At 54.3% G+C, this 18310-nt stretch overlaps 1 protein-coding gene across 1 annotated transcript; it reads left to right on the top strand.

Annotated features, from left to right (window-relative positions):
- The first annotated feature begins 1323 nt into the window (after window positions 1–1323).
- serpinh1a (serpin peptidase inhibitor, clade H (heat shock protein 47), member 1a) lies at window positions 1324–5097 on the top strand. The gene is made up of 5 exons (XM_072446739.1): window positions 1324–1480; window positions 2526–3140; window positions 3218–3316; window positions 4263–4495; window positions 4633–5097. The coding sequence occupies exons 2-5, from the start codon at window positions 2534–2536 to the stop codon at window positions 4933–4935; spliced, it is 1242 nt and encodes a 413-aa protein (XP_072302840.1). The 5' UTR covers window positions 1324–1480; window positions 2526–2533; the 3' UTR covers window positions 4936–5097.
- Window positions 5098–18310: the final 13213 nt, after the last annotated feature.

Genomic DNA, 18310 nt, shown 5'->3' with positions numbered 1-18310 from the left:
AAATGGGGCAAAAATACCATATGAAAATTCACAATAAAATAATACTCAGACAAACTTTATTGATCCACAAGGGAAACTGTTCAATACATTTCACATTCACACATCTAAGCATCTCACTAAAACAGTTTTCTCATGTGTTGCAAATGTGTGCTCCATCTTTGCCTGTGCCACACCTGGTGACGAGGAGCAGTGTCTTGTAGGAGATCTATTCCAGGCCCAGCAGCAGATTAGCCCTGGGCCCTTACGTCAGAACCCTTTAATCCCAAACAATTCACTAGTACTTATGAAACACCAACAACCAGTCCTCAGTGGGTCCTGCCTTTACTCCAGTGGTTACTGACGACCCCAACATCAAACTCCCATGTCAAACTACTGTCTGAAGACAAATGACAAAATTACTGTCAGATTTTAGTAGATGCAAGTAGTTTGGATCACTTTTTTAAAGACTCTTTGGTGGCTCACACGAGCTCTGGGGACACCAAGTGGCCCCTAAAGATCCTAGCCCAGTTTTATTTGAGAGCGTCTTTGTCTGTGGTCTGTTCATTCTGCATCTCTCTGTTGACCTCTGGTGGTCACAAAAAGAACAGGACAAATCTTTAACTTTAGTATAAAATATAAACAATACACACAAATATGTTCTAGGGTAATACAAAACATATATTTTCAAAGAACAAACCATTGTACTGGCTGAATATATGATAATGATAAATAATATGTAAATACTATGCAAAAACGAGTAGTTTTTTTCCAGAAAACAATGATCCTTTTGCATCTGATTATTTTTGACACTCACTGCAGTAGTGCAAGACTTTGGAGCACATACATCCGGTGCATCCACATTCAAACCCACACACACCCACACAGAAGAGGACACATGGGACACCAGGATACGGACAGAAACAATAACCACAATGTTTACTTACAGAATGGTTTTAAGGCTGAGCATGTGCTGTGAATCTATAAACACTGCTGCTGCAAAAGCACATTATACATAACAAGAAAACATGCCTGAATGAAAGTAACATTTTGCCATTAAAACTGGATAACTAATCTTCCGCTTCTGGGTTTGAATGTACTTGTCACAAGTGGCAGGTACAAGTACATTAGAAACTGCACAACCAGACTGAAAAGTATCCTGTGCATTTGCCTACAACGTCATATTGTGCTGTATTTATATAATTTGCATAACTTCTATTACAAACATATGATGACATAAAATATGACCTGCTCATAAAGTGGTCTTCTATTCAGGCTTTAGGACCAAGAGGGGCAGGATTCTCCCCCCACTTCCCACTGATGCATACTCTGGGCGGGACTGCAGGAAACTGAATTCCTTTCCCCAGATTTTCCTGCTTTTAAGTCCCAGCATGAAAACTAGTGCCACTTCTACTACTGACACTTTCTAACATTTGCACTTTCTAACTTTTTTCAAGAATCACTGCAAGGACAACTGCTGGACTTGTTGGCCGCAGCTATTAAGGTAAAATAAACAGTGGTACTATGGGGGAAGGGAATTGCCCTGGGAAATGTTTAGGCATGTAAAAAGAGGCCACTGTGTCAGATCAGGAGATATGGGATTCCACTGTGATGGGAACAAAAGACCTAAAGTTTCCAGGAGCTTGTAGGAAAAGACAAAAGGCACAAATCTTTTGTACGTTGATGATGCAAACTTTTTCATTCATTGCAGTCATACTTTTTGTATCATTATTGTGTGGCCACAAGTGAACGCACCCTTGTGACAGTAATGCAAGGGTGAATCAGAGATCTGCACATGCAAGGGCATCTGACACAACTGTAAGAGTCATATTAAAAAGCAAAGCCCTGCAGACTCGGGACGGCCATCTTATTTTAAACTACTATTCCTGACTAAATGTAATATCTGGTATGAACAGACTTGATATCATTTGCTATTTCTGAAACTTGTGACCTCAACTGCACAATGTCTGGAGGTGTAGGATCCCCATGACGAGACAGAGGAGAAGCACCAATCACCTTTGGAAAGCACTACTTGTGTGATAAAGATCCCTTTTGCACTCTGAGGACATGAGATGAATCTGTAAAACGAGCTAATGCTGTGGCTTACAAACATGCAGCTGCCTACGTGGCTGTTATGGTTATGTAAGACCTGGACCAAAGCAACATTTAAGAAATAGATCTTTAGATACTGTAGAAAAACTGTAATACAAAGAATACAATATGGTAGCACTTTCCTGTATAGCATGGTAATAGCATGGTAATAGCATGGTAATAACATGGTAATAGAATAAAAATGGCATCGTAAATAAAGCATCTGTCTGTCATTCTACTGTATTTTATGACAAAACATGGTTAGTAATTTGGTATTTAAGTAATTATGTGGAAACAGGGCTGCAAAATGTATTTATCCTTTGTTACCATCTTATCATCCTATTACCAGGATATTACTATGTTATGAAGATCAACCAAAGCACTTTCTCTTCATTTTTTGGGAATTCAAGCTAATTTGTTGTATTATTTCTATTAATTAAAAATGTCCTTTGTTTTAGGATTCAAGATGTGGTTGACGAAGGTGGTAACCCTTGCACTGATCATAAACGCTGCCTCCGCTGCTGCCCCGAAAGCCTCTGCACCGGCCAAGAAGGTCCTCAGTACCCATGCCACCATCCTGGCAGACAATAGTGGCAACCTGGGCTTCACGCTCTATAAGCACATGGCTAAAGCAAAGAATGAGGAAAATATTGCCATCTCTCCTGTTGTAGTCGCTTCGTCTTTAGGGCTGATAGCTTTAGGGGGGAAAGCGTCCACAGCATCCCAGGTCAAGACAATTCTAAAGGCAGCTAAAGTGAAAGACGACCAACTGCACTCCGCCCTCTCTGAACTGCTGACAGAAGTTAGCGACCCCACAACGCGCAATGTCACCTGGAAGATCAACAACCGCCTCTACGGGCCCAGCTCTGTCAGCTTTGTGGACAACTTTGTCAAGAACAGCAAGAAGCACTACAACTGTGACCAATCCAAGATCAGCTTTAAAGACAAGAAGAGTGCACTCAACTCTATCAATGAGTGGGCAGCAAAGTCGACGGATGGCAAGCTCCCGGAGGTCATGAAAGAAGTGGAGAACACCGACGGGGCCATGATTGTAAACGCCATGTTCTTTAAACGTGAGAATAACCACTATGATTGTGTTTTGTGCTTGTACTTGTTTGAGCTGGAACGGTCATGTCGCTTGTTGTCACAGCTCACTGGGATCAGCAGTTTCATCACCAAATGGTGGACAACCGAGGCTTCATGGTCCCTCAAGGCTACACTGTCTCTGTCCAGATGATGCATCGCACAGGTATTTCCACCAGGACAAGTGCAGAATGTATCCCTGTGTTATCACTGTGTCTAACTTAGTCGACACCCACATTTTTGATGCTAGATTAGATACAAGTTTGTCTGTTGCGATGTCTGTTTGTCTGTGTAAAAGGCTGAGGCATAATGTGTGTCCAGCCCAGACAGAATGGATCTTCTCTCACTAGAGTTAGATATAGACAGATCTGCAGCCGGTAGACAAGAGAGTATTAGTTGATTTTGTTTAATTTTTTTCCGATTTTAATATTATTTTCACATTTTAGTTACTTTCAACTCTTATGTATTTGTTTTTCTTATTACTGGCGCCCAACTTTATCTCATACTAGATGAAGCATTGTGATAAAAATGTATTATCTGATCCATGCAGCAATGTCTCTTGTCTTGTGTATGTTTTTGATGATATAAGGCAAGACACTCCTGGCTAATAACGATTTTTTTTCCCTATTTTGCTCTCTTAATATATGTACTTTGACAGAAACAACATTGTCCAATCTACACCATATTTTTTTATTTGTTTAATCTAATCAACTTGCACCCATCGATTTATAAGGGACTTTGTAACTTCAATGTATTTATCTCCTATAGGCTATAAACATCATTATTAATTAGTTCTTACATACACAAAACCTTACAGTCTGGTACGGAACAAGATTTTGACTGATTTTACACAAGGATTTGACATATTTGATATCTATATGTTTTTTATTGAATTTTTACGCCAACTTTTAAGAGCTCATTTACTCACATGTTAAATAGAACATCCAAACTGTGACTTGTTTTTAGGACAAAACGAAGCAAGAAATATAAACCTGGCTCCATTAAGTTTTCAGAGTCATATGTTCCAAGTAGATGCAATTTACTTTCACATCACATTATATTCATGTTCCTATGTTTCATAACACACTAATATTGAATTGAATTTGTCACAGGTTTTTACGGCTACTTGAGTGACACCACTAATAAGTTGTCAGTCCTGAGCATGCCCTTGTCCCAGAAGAAGTCCAGTATGTTGTTCATCATGCCTCACCACGTGGAGCCCCTGGACCGACTGGAGAAGATGTTGACGAAGAAGCAGCTGGACACGTGGCTGGGCAAACTCAAGGAGACTGCGGTGGCTGTGTCTCTGCCCAAGGTCAGCATGGAAGTCAGCCACAACCTCCAGGTAAGAACAACCTGCTGAAACAATACATAAGACTTTATTTTGACCGGCTGCTTTTTGGTAGAAGGGCCCATGTTTTATTCAATGACACGGCCAAACGAATCACAGAACATTCTAACACTCTTTCTGTGTGTTTGTAGAAATACCTGGAGGAACTGGGCTTGACAGAAGCAGTGGATAAATCTAAAGCCGACTTCTCCAATATGTCTGGGAAGAAGGACCTGTACCTGTCCAGTGTGCTCCACGCCTCAGCCCTGGAGTGGGACACAGAGGGGAATGAGATGGACACCTCCATCTACGCGTCCGACAAACTCAGAAACCCTAAACTTTTCTACGCCGACCATCCTTTTATCTTCTTAGTCAAGGACCAGAAAACCAACAGCATTCTGTTCATAGGCCGGATGCTGAGGCCCAAAGGTGAGAAAGTGAGGGACGAGTTGTAACCACTGAATTGTTAAATGGGTTTGTTAAATTAAGAAACAGTGTAAGTAGATGTAGCATGACTGAAACAAAGCCTTCTTAAGACTGCTGTTGTATTTTATTAATGCTATTTTCACAACACTTCTCAGGATGTAATGATGAAAGAAAGTTTATGAAAAATGTAATGCAAAATCGATGCCTTTTTGATACAGTCCTAAAGCACCACTCTTTTCTATTGATGTTTCTGAATTTATTGTCAAATAAAACACCAGTCTGTGTAGTCTGTATCTATTTCTTCAGCAACATCCTCATGGTTTTACGCAGCAGTCGTCTTAAGTCAGAGGTGTCCAAAATATACTGGGGCCCAAATGCGACCATCAGGCCTCCATGGGCCTCAAGTGATCATAGTACTAGGATTTGAATAATTCTACCACTGTAAAAGTAATAAATGATCTTACATTGCATAACACCTTTAGGAGCAAGAACAAACATCTTGCTTCTTATGAAGTTTGAAAAGGCCTAAGGTTTGATCAGTGGCTCTGTCAAAGCTGTAATATGAATCACTGCATTAAATGTCACTCTTTGATCTGAGGCCCTTGGTGGTTTGGAGGCCCCTCTCATAAGTATTTAGACTGGACCAGAACATGTGTTACCTTGTGTTCTTCAATCAGCAATATGCAGGTCTCTACTTAAGTGTTTCATTTAACCAAACTGTTTTGCACACACATTATCATGACTGCTCTAGTCTAATGCCTTAAATGAAAACTGGTTTGAAAAACAAACAAACATTAGAATAAACTTCAAGCAATAAACACTGTTCTAGTTTTATCATAGGCCATAGATCAATGATGATGAAATGATTTACAGTCTGACTTTTGTCTTCCTCAGCCGCAGCCGGATGTGTGCATTCTGCCATCTACAGGTCAACTCTTGTAACTGCTAAACACATACTTTAGGCTAGTAAAAGGCTAATAGAAATAATATAACAAAATCATACAAGAGTAATCAAATAAGACCATTTTTATTTTCCACACCCTCAGTACAATAGACTATTGCAGTTATACTTTTGTGTATTCTCCGGTACAAAAACACATTTAATTGAATTTCCTTGTTCCCATGTGGACAAAATGTGCACATTATGAGTGACAGACGTGTTGTGAGCAACATGCAAACGCCCAATGACAACACGGATTCACCTATAAATGCAGAGAGCAGCGCCTCTGTGCCCCTCACACACGTGTCTGCCTCTGTGCCCCTCACACACGTGTCTGCCTCTGTGCCCCTCACACACACGTGTCTGCCTCTGTGCCCCTCACACACACGTGTCTGCCTCTGTGCCCCTCACACACACGTCTGCCTCTGTGCCCCTCATACACATGTCTGCCTCTGTGCCCCTCACACACACGTGTCTGCCTCTGTGCCCCTCACACACACGTGTCTGCCTCTGTGCCCCTCACACACACGTGTCTGCCTCTGTGCCCCTCACACACGTGTCTGCCTCTGTGCCCCTCACACACGTGTCTGCCTCTGTGCCCCTCACACACACGTGTCTGCCTCTGTGCCCCTCACACACGTGTCTGCCTCTGTGCCCCTCACACACACGTGTCTGCCTCTGTGCCCCTCACACACACGTGTCTGCCTCTGTGCCCCTCACACACACGTCTGCCTCTGTGCCCCTCACACACACGTCTGCCTCTGTGCCCCTCACACACACGTGTCTGCCTCTGTGCCCCTCACACACACGTGTCTGCCTCTGTGCCCCTCACACACACCTCTGCCTCTGTGCCCCTCACACACGTCTGCCTCTGTGCCCCTCACACACACGTCTGCCTCTGTGCCCCTCACACACACGTCTGCCTCTGTGCCCCTCACACAGACGTCTGCCTCTGTGCCCCTCACACACACGTCTGCCTCTGTGCCCCTCACACACACGTGTCTGCCTCTGTGCCCCTCACACACACGTCTGCCTCTGTGCCCCTCACACAGACGTCTGCCTCTGTGCCCCTCACACACACGTCTGCCTCTGTGCCCCTCACACACGTGTCTGCCTCTGTGCCCCTCACACACACGTCTGCCTCTGTGCCCCTCACACACACGTCTGCCTCTGTGCCCCTCATACATGTCTGCCTCTGTGCCCCTCACACACACGTGTCTGCCTCTGTGCCCCTCACACACACGTCTGCCTCTGTGCCCCTCACACACACGTCTGCCTCTGTGCCCCTCACATACACGTCTGCCTCTGTGCCCCTCACACACACACGTCTGCCTCTGTGCCCCTCACACACACGTGTCTGCCTCTGTGCCCCTCACACACACGTCTGCCTCTGTGCCCCTCACACAGACGTCTGCCTTTGTGCCCCTCACACAGACGTCTGCCTCTGTGCCCCTCACACACACGTCTGCCTCTGTGCCCCTCACACACACGTCTGCCTCTGTGCCCCTCACACACGTGTCTGCCTCTGTGCCCCTCATACACGTCTGCCTCTGTGCCCCTCACACACGTGTCTGCCTCTGTGCCCCTCACACACACGTGTCTGCCTCTGTGCCCCTCACACACGTGTCTGCCTCTGTGCCCCTCACACACACGTGTCTGCCTCTGTGCCCCTCACACACACGTGTCTGCCTCTGTGCCCCTCACACACACGTCTGCCTCTGTGCCCCTCACACACATGTCTGCCTCTGTGCCCCTCACACACACGTGTCTGCCTCTGTGCCCCTCACACACACGTGTCTGCCTCTGTGCCCCTCAAACACACGTGTCTGCCTCTGTGCCCCTCACACAGACGTCTGCCTCTGTGCCCCTCACACACGTCTGCCTTTGTGCCCCTCACACACACGTCTGCCTCTTTGCCCCCACACACATGTCTGCCTCTGTGCCCCTCATGCACGTCTGCCTCTGTGCCCCTCACACACACGTGTCTGCCTCTGTGCCCCTCACACACGTGTCTGCCTCTGTGCCCCTCACACACACGTGTCTGCCTCTGTGCCCCTCACACACACGTCTGCCTCTGTGCCCCTCACACACACGTCTGCCTCTGTGCCCCTCACACAGACGCCTGCCTCTGTGCCCCTCACACACACGTGTCTGCCTCTGTGCCCCTCACACACACGTCTGCCTCTGTGCCCCTCACACAGACGTCTGCCTCTGTGCCCCTCACACACACGTCTGCCTCTGTGCCCCTCACACAGACGTCTGCCTCTGTGCCCCTCACACACACGTCTGCCTCTGTGCCCCTCACACACGTGTCTGCCTCTGTGCCCCTCACACACACGTCTGCCTCTGTGCCCCTCACACACACGTCTGCCTCTGTGCCCCTCATACATGTCTGCCTCTGTGCCCCTCACACACACGTGTCTGCCTCTGTGCCCCTCACACACACGTCTGCCTCTGTGCCCCTCACACACACGTCTGCCTCTGTGCCCCTCACATACACGTCTGCCTCTGTGCCCCTCACACACACACGTCTGCCTCTGTGCCCCTCACACACACACGTCTGCCTCTGTGCCCCTCACACAGACGTCTGCCTCTGTGCCCCTCACACACACGTCTGCCTCTGTGCCCCTCACACACACGTGTCTGCCTCTGTGCCCCTCACACACACGTCTGCCTCTGTGCCCCTCACACAGACGTCTGCCTCTGTGCCCCTCACACACACGTCTGCCTCTGTGCCCCTCACACACGTGTCTGCCTCTGTGCCCCTCACACACACGTCTGCCTCTGTGCCCCTCACACACACGTCTGCCTCTGTGCCCCTCATACATGTCTGCCTCTGTGCCCCTCACACACACGTGTCTGCCTCTGTGCCCCTCACACACACGTCTGCCTCTGTGCCCCTCACACACACGTCTGCCTCTGTGCCCCTCACATACACGTCTGCCTCTGTGCCCCTCACACACACACGTCTGCCTCTGTGCCCCTCACACACACACGTCTGCCTCTGTGCCCCTCACACAGACGTCTGCCTCTGTGCCCCTCACACACACGTCTGCCTCTGTGCCCCTCACACACACGTGTCTGCCTCTGTGCCCCTCACACACACGTGTCTGCCTCTGTGCCCCTCACACACACGTGTCTGCCTCTGTGCCCCTCACACAGACGTCTGCCTCTGTGCCCCTCACACACACCTCTGCCTCTGTGCCCCTCACACACACGTGTCTGCCTCTGTGCCCCTCACACACACGTGTCTGCCTCTGTGCCCCTCACACACACACGTGTCTGCCTCTGTGCCCCTCACACACACGTGTCTTTCTCTGTGCCCCTCACACACACCTCTGCCTCTGTGCCCCTCAAACACGTCTGCCTCTGTGCCCCTCACACACACGTCAGCCTCTGTGCCCCTCACACACACGTCTGCCTCTGTGCCCCTCACACACGTGTCTGCCTCTGTGCCCCTCACACAGACGTCTGCCTCTGTGCCCCTCACGCACATGTCTGCCTCTGTGCCCCTCACACACACGTGTCTGCCTCTGTGCCCCTCACACACACGTCTCTGCCTCTGTGCCCCTCACACACACGTGTCTGCCTCTGTGCCCCTCACACACATGTCTGCCTCTGTGCCCCTCACACACACGTCTGCCTCTGTACCACTCACACACATGTCTGCCTCTGTGCCCTTCACACAAGTCTGCCTCTGTGCCCCTCACACACAAGTCTGCCTCTGTACCCCTCACACACATGTCTGCCTCTGTGCCCTTCACACAAGTCTGCCTCTGTGCCCCTCACACACAAGTCTGCCTCTGTGCCCCTCACACACATGTCTGCCTCTGTGCCCCTCATACACGTCTGCCTCTGTGCCCCTCACACACAAGTCTGCCTCTGTGCCCCTCACACACATGTCTGCCTCTGTGCCCCTCACACACATGTCTGCCTCTGTGCCCCTCATACACGTCTGCCTCTGTGCCCCTCACACACGTGTCTGCCTCTGTGCCCCTCACACACACGTGTCTGCCTCTGTGCCCCTCACACACGTGTCTGCCTCTGTGCCCCTCACACACACGTGTCTGCCTCTGTGCCCCTCACACACACGTGTCTGCCTCTGTGCCCCTCACACACACGTCTGCCTCTGTGCCCCTCACACACATGTCTGCCTCTGTGCCCCTCACACACACGTGTCTGCCTCTGTGCCCCTCACACACACGTGTCTGCCTCTGTGCCCCTCAAACACACGTGTCTGCCTCTGTGCCCCTCACACACACCTCTGCCTCTGTGCCCCTCACACACGTCTGCCTTTGTGCCCCTCACACACACGTCTGCCTCTGTGCCCCTCACACACACGTCTGCCTCTGTGCCCCTCAATCACTCGTCTGCCTCTGTGCCCCTCAAACACACGTCTGCCTCTGTGCCCCTCACACAGACGTCTGCCTCTGTGCCCCTCACACACACGTGTCTGCCTCTGTGCCCCTCACACACACACGTGTCTGCCTCTGTGCCCCTCACACACACGTGTCTGCCTCTGTGCCCCTCACACACACGTCTGCCTCTGTGCCCCTCACACACGTCTGCCTCTGTGCCCCTCACACACATGTCTGCCTCTGTGCCCCTCACACACACGTCTGCCTCTGTGCCCCTCAATCACTCGTCTGCCTCTGTGCCCCTCAAACACACGTCTGCCTCTGTGCCCCTCACACAGACGTCTGCCTCTGTGCCCCTCACACACACGTGTCTGCCTCTGTGCCCCTCACACACACGTCTGCCTCTGTGCCCCTCACACAGACGTCTGCCTTTGTGCCCCTCACACAGACGTCTGCCTCTGTGCCCCTCACACACACGTCTGCCTCTGTGCCCCTCACACACACGTCTGCCTCTGTGCCCCTCACACACGTGTCTGCCTCTGTGCCCCTCACACACGTGTCTGCCTCTGTTCCCCTCACACACGTGTCTGCCTCTGTGCCCCTCACACACGTGTCTGCCTCTGTGCCCCTCACACACGTGTCTGCCTCTGTGCCCCTCACACACACGTGTCTGCCTCTGTGCCCCTCACACACACGTGTCTGCCTCTGTGCCCCTCACACACACGTCTGCCTCTGTGCCCCTCACACACATGTCTGCCTCTGTGCCCCTCACACACACGTGTCTGCCTCTGTGCCCCTCACACACACGTGTCTGCCTCTGTGCCCCTCACATACACGTGTCTGCCTCTGTGCCCCTCACACACGTGTCTGCCTCTGTGCCCCTCACACACGTGTCTGCCTCTGTGCCCCTCACACACACGTGTCTGCCTCTGTGCCCCTCACACACGTGTCTGCCTCTGTGCCCCTCACACACACGTCTGCCTCTGTGCCCCTCACACACATGTCTGCCTCTGTGCCCCTCACACACACGTCTGCCTCTGTGCCCCTCACACACATGTCAGCCTCTGTGCCCCTTACACACGTCTGCCTCTGTGCCCCTCACACACACGTCTGCCTCTGTGCCCCTCACACAGACGTCTGCCTCTGTGCCCCTCACACACACGTCTGCCTCTGTGCCCCTCACACACACGTGTCTGCCTCTGTGCCCCTCACACACACGTGTCTGCCTCTGTGCCCCTCACACACACGTCTGCCTCTGTGCCCCTCACACAGACGTCTGCCTCTGTGCCCCTCACACACACGTCTGCCTCTGTGCCCCTCACACACACGTGTCTGCCTCTGTGCCCCTCACACACACGTCTGCCTCTGTGCCCCTCACACACACGTCTGCCTCTGTGCCCCTCACACACACACGTCTGCCTCTGTGCCCCTCACACACACACGTCTGCCTCTGTGCCCCTCACACAGACGTCTGCCTCTGTGCCCCTCACACACACGTCTGCCTCTGTGCCCCTCACACACACGTGTCTGCCTCTGTGCCCCTCACACACACGTGTCTGCCTCTGTGCCCCTCACACACACACGTGTCTGCCTCTGTGCCCCTCACACAGACGTCTGCTTCTGTGCCCCTCACACACACCTCTGCCTCTGTGCCCCTCACACACACGTGTCTGCCTCTGTGCCCCTCACACACACGTGTCTGCCTCTGTGCCCCTCACACACACACGTGTCTGCCTCTGTGCCCCTCACACACACGTGTCTGCCTCTGTGTCCCTCACACACACCTCTGCCTCTGTGCCCCTAAAACACGTCTGCCTCTGTGCCCCTCACACACACGTCTGCCTCTGTGCCCCTCACACACACGTCTGCCTCTGTGCCCCTCACACACGTGTCTGCCTCTGTGCCCCTCACACAGACGTCTGCCTCTGTGCCCCTCACGCACATGTCTGCCTCGGTGCCCCTCACACACACGTGTCTGCCTCTGTGCCCCTCAAACACACGTCTCTGCCTCTGTGCCCCTCACACACATGTCTGCCTCTGTGCCCCTCACACACATGTCTGCCTCTGTGCCCCTCACACACACGTCTGCCTCTGTACCACTCACACACATGTCTGCCTCTGTGCCCTTCACACAAGTCTGCCTCTGTGCCCCTCACACACAAGTCTGCCTCTGTACCCCTCACACACATGTCTGCCTCTGTGCCCTTCACACAAGTCTGCCTCTGTGCCCCTCACACACATGTCTGCCTCTGTGCCCCTCATACACGTCTGCCTCTGTGCCCCTCACACACAAGTCTGCCTCTGTACCCCTCACACACATGTCTGCCTCTGTGCCCCTCACACACATGTCTGCCTCTGTGCCCCTCACACACATGTCTGCCTCTGTGCCCCTCATACACGTCTGCCTCTGTGCCCCTCACACACGTCTGCCTCTGTACCCCTCACACACATGTCTGCCTCTGTACCCCTCACACACATGTCTGCCTCTGTGCCCCTCACACACATGTCTGCCTCTTTGCCCCCACACACATGTCTGCCTCTGTGCCCCTCATACACGTCTGCCTCTGTGCCCCTCACACACACGTGTCTGCCTCTGTGCCCCTCACACACGTGTCTGCCTCTGTGCCCCTCACACACACGTGTCTGCCTCTGTGCCCCTCACACACACGTCTGCCTCTGTGCCCCTCACACACACGTCTGCCTCTGTGCCCCTCACACAGACGTCTGCCTCTGTGCCCCTCACACACACGTGTCTGCCTCTGTGCCCCTCACACACACGTCTGCCTCTGTGCCCCTCACACAGACGTCTGCCTCTGTGCCCCTCACACACGTCTGCCTCTGTGCCCCTCACACACACGTCTGCCTCTGTGCCCCTCACACACACGTCTGCCTCTGTGCCCCTCAATCACTCGTCTGCCTCTGTGCCCCTCAAACACACGTCTGCCTCTGTACCCCTCACACAGACGTCTGCCTCTGTGCCCCTCACACACATGTGTCTGCCTCTGTGCCCCTCACACACACGTCTGCCTCTGTGCCCCTCACACAGACGTCTGCCTTTGTGCCCCTCACACACACGTCTGCCTCTGTGCCCCTCACACACATGTCTGCCTCTGTGCCCCTCACACACACGTCTGCCTCTGTGCCCCTCACACACATGTCAGCCTCTGTGCCCCTTACACACGTCTGCCTCTGTGCCCCTCACACACACGTCTGCCTCTGTGCCCCTCACACAGACGTCTGCCTCTGTGCCCCTCACACACACGTCTGCCTCTGTGCCCCTCACACACGTCTGCCTCTGTGCCCCTCACACACACGTGTCTGCCTCTGTGCCCCTCACACACACGTCTGCCTCTGTGCCCCTCACACAGACGTCTGCCTCTGTGCCCCTCACACACACGTCTGCCTCTGTGCCCCTCACACACACGTGTCTGCCTCTGTGCCCCTCACACACACGTCTGCCTCTGTGCCCCTCACACACACGTCTGCCTCTGTGCCCCTCACACACACACGTCTGCCTCTGTGCCCCTCACACACACACGTCTGCCTCTGTGCCCCTCACACAGACGTCTGCCTCTGTGCCCCTCACACACACGTCTGCCTCTGTGCCCCTCACACACACGTGTCTGCCTCTGTGCCCCTCACACACACGTGTCTGCCTCTGTGCCCCTCACACACACACGTGTCTGCCTCTGTGCCCCTCACACAGACGTCTGCCTCTGTGCCCCTCACACACACCTCTGCCTCTGTGCCCCTCACACACACGTGTCTGCCTCTGTGCCCCTCACACACACGTGTCTGCCTCTGTGCCCCTCACACACACACGTGTCTGCCTCTGTGCCCCTCACAAACACGTGTCTGCCTCTGTGTCCCTCACACACACCTCTGCCTCTGTGCCCCTAAAACACGTCTGCCTCTGTGCCCCTCACACACACGTCTGCCTCTGTGCCCCTCACACACACGTCTGCCTCTGTGCCCCTCACACACGTGTCTGCCTCTGTGCCCCTCACACAGACGTCTGCCTCTGTGCCCCTCACGCACATGTCTGCCTCGGTGCCCCTCACACACACGTGTCTGCCTCTGTGCCCCTCAAACACACGTCTCTGCCTCTGTGCCCCTCACACACATGTCTGCCTCTGTGCCCCTCACACACATGTCTGCCTCTGTGCCCCTCACACACACGTCTGCCTCTGTACCACTCACACACATGTCTGCCTCTGTGCCCCTCACACACACACGTCTGCCTCTGTGCCCCTCACACACACACGTCTGCCTCTGTGCCCCTCACACAGACGTCTGCCTCTGTTCCCCTCACACACACGTCTGCCTCTGTGCCCCTCACACACACGTGTCTGCCTCTGTGCCCCTCACACACACGTGTCTGCCTCTGTGCCCCTCACACACACACGTGTCTGCCTCTGTGCCCCTCACACAGACGTCTGCCTCTGTGCCCCTCACACACACCTCTGCCTCTGTGCCCCTCACACACACGTGTCTGCCTCTGTGCCCCTCACACACACGTGTCTGCCTCTGTGCCCCTCACACACACGTGTCTGCCTCTGTGCCCCTCACACACACGTGTCTGCCTCTGTGCCCCTCACACACACCTCTGCCTCTGTGCCCCTCAAACACGTCTGCCTCTGTGCCCCTCACACACGTCTGCCTCTGTGCCCCTCACACACACGTCTGCCTCTGTACCACTCACACACACGTCTGCCTCTGTGCCCCTCACACAAACACGTCTGCCTCTGTGCCCCTCACACACACACGTCTGCCTCTGTGCCCCTCACACAGACGTCTGCCTCTGTTCCCCTCACACACACGTCTGCCTCTGTGCCCCTCACACACACGTGTCTGCCTCTGTGCCCCTCACACACACGTGTCTGCCTCTGTGCCCCTCACACACACACGTGTCTGCCTCTGTGCCCCTCACACAGACGTCTGCCTCTGTGCCCCTCACACACACCTCTGCCTCTGTGCCCCTCACACACACGTGTCTGCCTCTGTGCCCCTCACACACACGTGTCTGCCTCTGTGCCCCTCACACACACGTGTCTGCCTCTGTGCCCCTCACACACACGTGTCTGCCTCTGTGCCCCTCACACACACCTCTGCCTCTGTGCCCCTCAAACACGTCTGCCTCTGTGCCCCTCACACACACGTCAGCCTCTGTGCCCCTCACACACACGTCTGCCTCTGTGCCCCTCACACACGTGTCTGCCTCTGTGCCCCTCACACAGACGTCTGCCTCTGTGCCCCTCACGCACATGTCTGCCTCTGTGCCCCTCACACACACGTGTCTGCCTCTGTGCCCCTCACACACACGTCCCTGCCTCTGTGCCCCTCACACACACGTGTCTGCCTCTGTGCCCCTCACACACATGTCTGCCTCTGTGCCCCTCACACAAACGTCTGCCTCTGTACCACTCACACACATGTCTGCCTCTGTGCCCTCCACACAAGTCTGCCTCTGTGCCCCTCACACACAAGTCTGCCTCTGTACCCCTCACACACATGTCTGCCTCTGTGCCCTTCACACAAGTCTGCCTCTGTGCCCCTCACACACAAGTCTGCCTCTGTGCCCCTCACACACACGTCTGCCTCTGTACCACTCACACACATGTCTGCCTCTGTGCCCTTCACACAAGTCTGCCTCTGTGCCCCTCACACACAAGTCTGCCTCTGTACCCCTCACACACATGTCTGCCTCTGTGCCCTTCACACAAGTCTGCCTCTGTGCCCCTCACACACATGTCTGCCTCTGTGCCCCTCATACACGTCTGCCTCTGTGCCCCTCACACACAAGTCTGCCTCTGTACCCCTCACACACATGTCTGCCTCTGTGCCGCTCACACACATGTCTGCCTCTGTGCCCCTCACACACATGTCTGCCTCTGTGTCCCTCATACACGTCTGCCTCTGTGCCCCTCACACACGTCTGCCTCTGTACCCCTCACACACATGTCTGCCTCTGTACCTCTCACACACATGTCTGCCTCTGTGCCCCTCACACACATGTCTGCCTCTTTGCCCCCACACACATGTCTGCCTCTGTGCCCCTCATACACGTCTGCCTCTGTGCCCCTCACACACACGTGTCTGCCTCTGTGCCCCTCACACACGTGTCTGCCTCTGTGCCCCTCACACACACGTGTCTGCCTCTGTGCCCCTCACACACACGTCTGCCTCTGTGCCCCTCACACAGACGTCTGCCTCTGTGCCCCTCACACACACGTGTCTGCCTCTGTGCCCCTCACACACACATCTGCCTCTGTGCCCCTCACACAGACGTCTGCCTCTGTGCCCCTCACACAGACGTCTGCCTCTGTGCCCCTCACACACACGTCTGCCTCTGTGCCCCTCACACACGTGTCTGCCTCTGTGCCCCTCACACACACGTCTGCCTCTGTGCCCCTCACACACACGTCTGCCTCTGTGCCCCTCATACATGTCTGCCTCTGTGCCCCTCACACACACGTGTCTGCCTCTGTGCCCCTCACACACACGTCTGCCTCTGTGCCCCTCACACACACGTCTGCCTCTGTGCCCCGCACACACACGTCTGCCTCTGTGCCCCTCACACACACACGTCTGCCTCTGTGCCCCTCACACACACACGTCTGCCTCTGTGCCCCTCACACAGACGTCTGCCTCTGTGCCCCTCACACACACGTCTGCCTCTGTGCCCCTCACACACACGTGTCTGCCTCTGTGCCCCTCACACACACGTGTCTGCCTCTGTGCCCCTCACACACACACGTGTCTGCCTCTGTGCCCCTCACACAGACGTCTGCCTCTGTGCCCCTCACACACACCTCTGCCTCTGTGCCCATCACACACACATGTCTGCCTCTGTGCCCCTCACACACACGTGTCTGCCTCTGTGCCCCTCACACACACACGTGTCTGCCTCTGTGCCCCTCACACACACGTGTCTGCCTCTGTGCCCCTCACACACACCTCTGCCTCTGTGCCCCTCAAACACGTCTGCCTCTGTGCCCCTCACACACACGTCTGCCTCTGTGCCCCTCACACACACGTCTGCCTCTGTGCCCCTCACACACGTGTCTGCCTCTGTGCCCCTCACACAGACGTCTGCCTCTGTGCCCCTCACGCACATGTCTGCCTCTGTGCCCCTCACACACACGTCTCTACCTCTGTGCCCCTCACACACATGTCTGCCTCTGTGCCCCTCACACACATGTCTGCCTCTGTGCCCCTCACACACACGTCTGCCTCTGTGCCCCTCACACACACGTCTGCCTCTGTGCCCCTCATACATGTCTGCCTCTGTGCCCCTCACACACACGTGTCTGCCTCTGTGCCCCTCACACACACGTCTGCCTCTGTGCCCCTCACACACACGTCTGCCTCTGTGCCCCGCACACACACGTCTGCCTCTGTGCCCCTCACACACACACGTCTGCCTCTGTGCCCCTCACACACACACGTCTGCCTCTGTGCCCCTCACACAGACGTCTGCCTCTGTGCCCCTCACACACACGTCTGCCTCTGTGCCCCTCACACACACGTGTCTGCCTCTGTGCCCCTCACACACACGTGTCTGCCTCTGTGCCCCTCACACACACACGTGTCTGCCTCTGTGCCCCTCACACAGACGTCTGCCTCTGTGCCCCTCACACACACCTCTGCCTCTGTGCCCATCACACACACATGTCTGCCTCTGTGCCCCTCACACACACGTGTCTGCCTCTGTGCCCCTCACACACACACGTGTCTGCCTCTGTGCCCCTCACACACACGTGTCTGCCTCTGTGCCCCTCACACACACCTCTGCCTCTGTGCCCCTCAAACACGTCTGCCTCTGTGCCCCTCACACACACGTCTGCCTCTGTGCCCCTCACACACACGTCTGCCTCTGTGCCCCTCACACACGTGTCTGCCTCTGTGCCCCTCACACACACGTGTCTGCCTCTGTGCCCCTCAAACACACGTGTCTGCCTCTGTGCCCCTCACACAGACGTCTGCCTCTGTGCCCCTCACACACGTCTGCCTTTGTGCCCCTCACACACACGTCTGCCTCTTTGCCCCCACACACATGTCTGCCTCTGTGCCCCTCATGCACGTCTGCCTCTGTGCCCCTCACAC

This window comes from Eucyclogobius newberryi, unplaced genomic scaffold, assembly GCF_026437365.1.
Source record: "Eucyclogobius newberryi isolate DKJ021-1_F unplaced genomic scaffold, fEucNew1.0.hap1 SCAF_15, whole genome shotgun sequence".
NCBI lineage: Eukaryota > Metazoa > Chordata > Actinopteri > Gobiiformes > Gobiidae > Eucyclogobius > Eucyclogobius newberryi.
The sequence above is the reverse complement of the archived record's forward strand: the minus strand, read 5'-3'. Positions and strand labels throughout refer to the sequence as shown.

What these genes read in the sequence shown, in the direction of transcription:
- serpinh1a (XM_072446739.1), top strand. Translation starts at nt 2,534, where the DNA reads ATGTGGTTGACGAAGGTGGTAACCCTTGCACTGATCATAAACGCTGCC. An exon ending in AAACGCCATGTTCTTTAAAC is followed by an intron (nt 3,141 to 3,217) that starts GTGAGAATAACC and finishes TTGTTGTCACAG; the next exon opens with CTCACTGGGATCAGCAGTTT. An exon ending in AAGTCAGCCACAACCTCCAG is followed by an intron (nt 4,496 to 4,632) that starts GTAAGAACAACC and finishes GTGTGTTTGTAG; the next exon opens with AAATACCTGGAGGAACTGGG.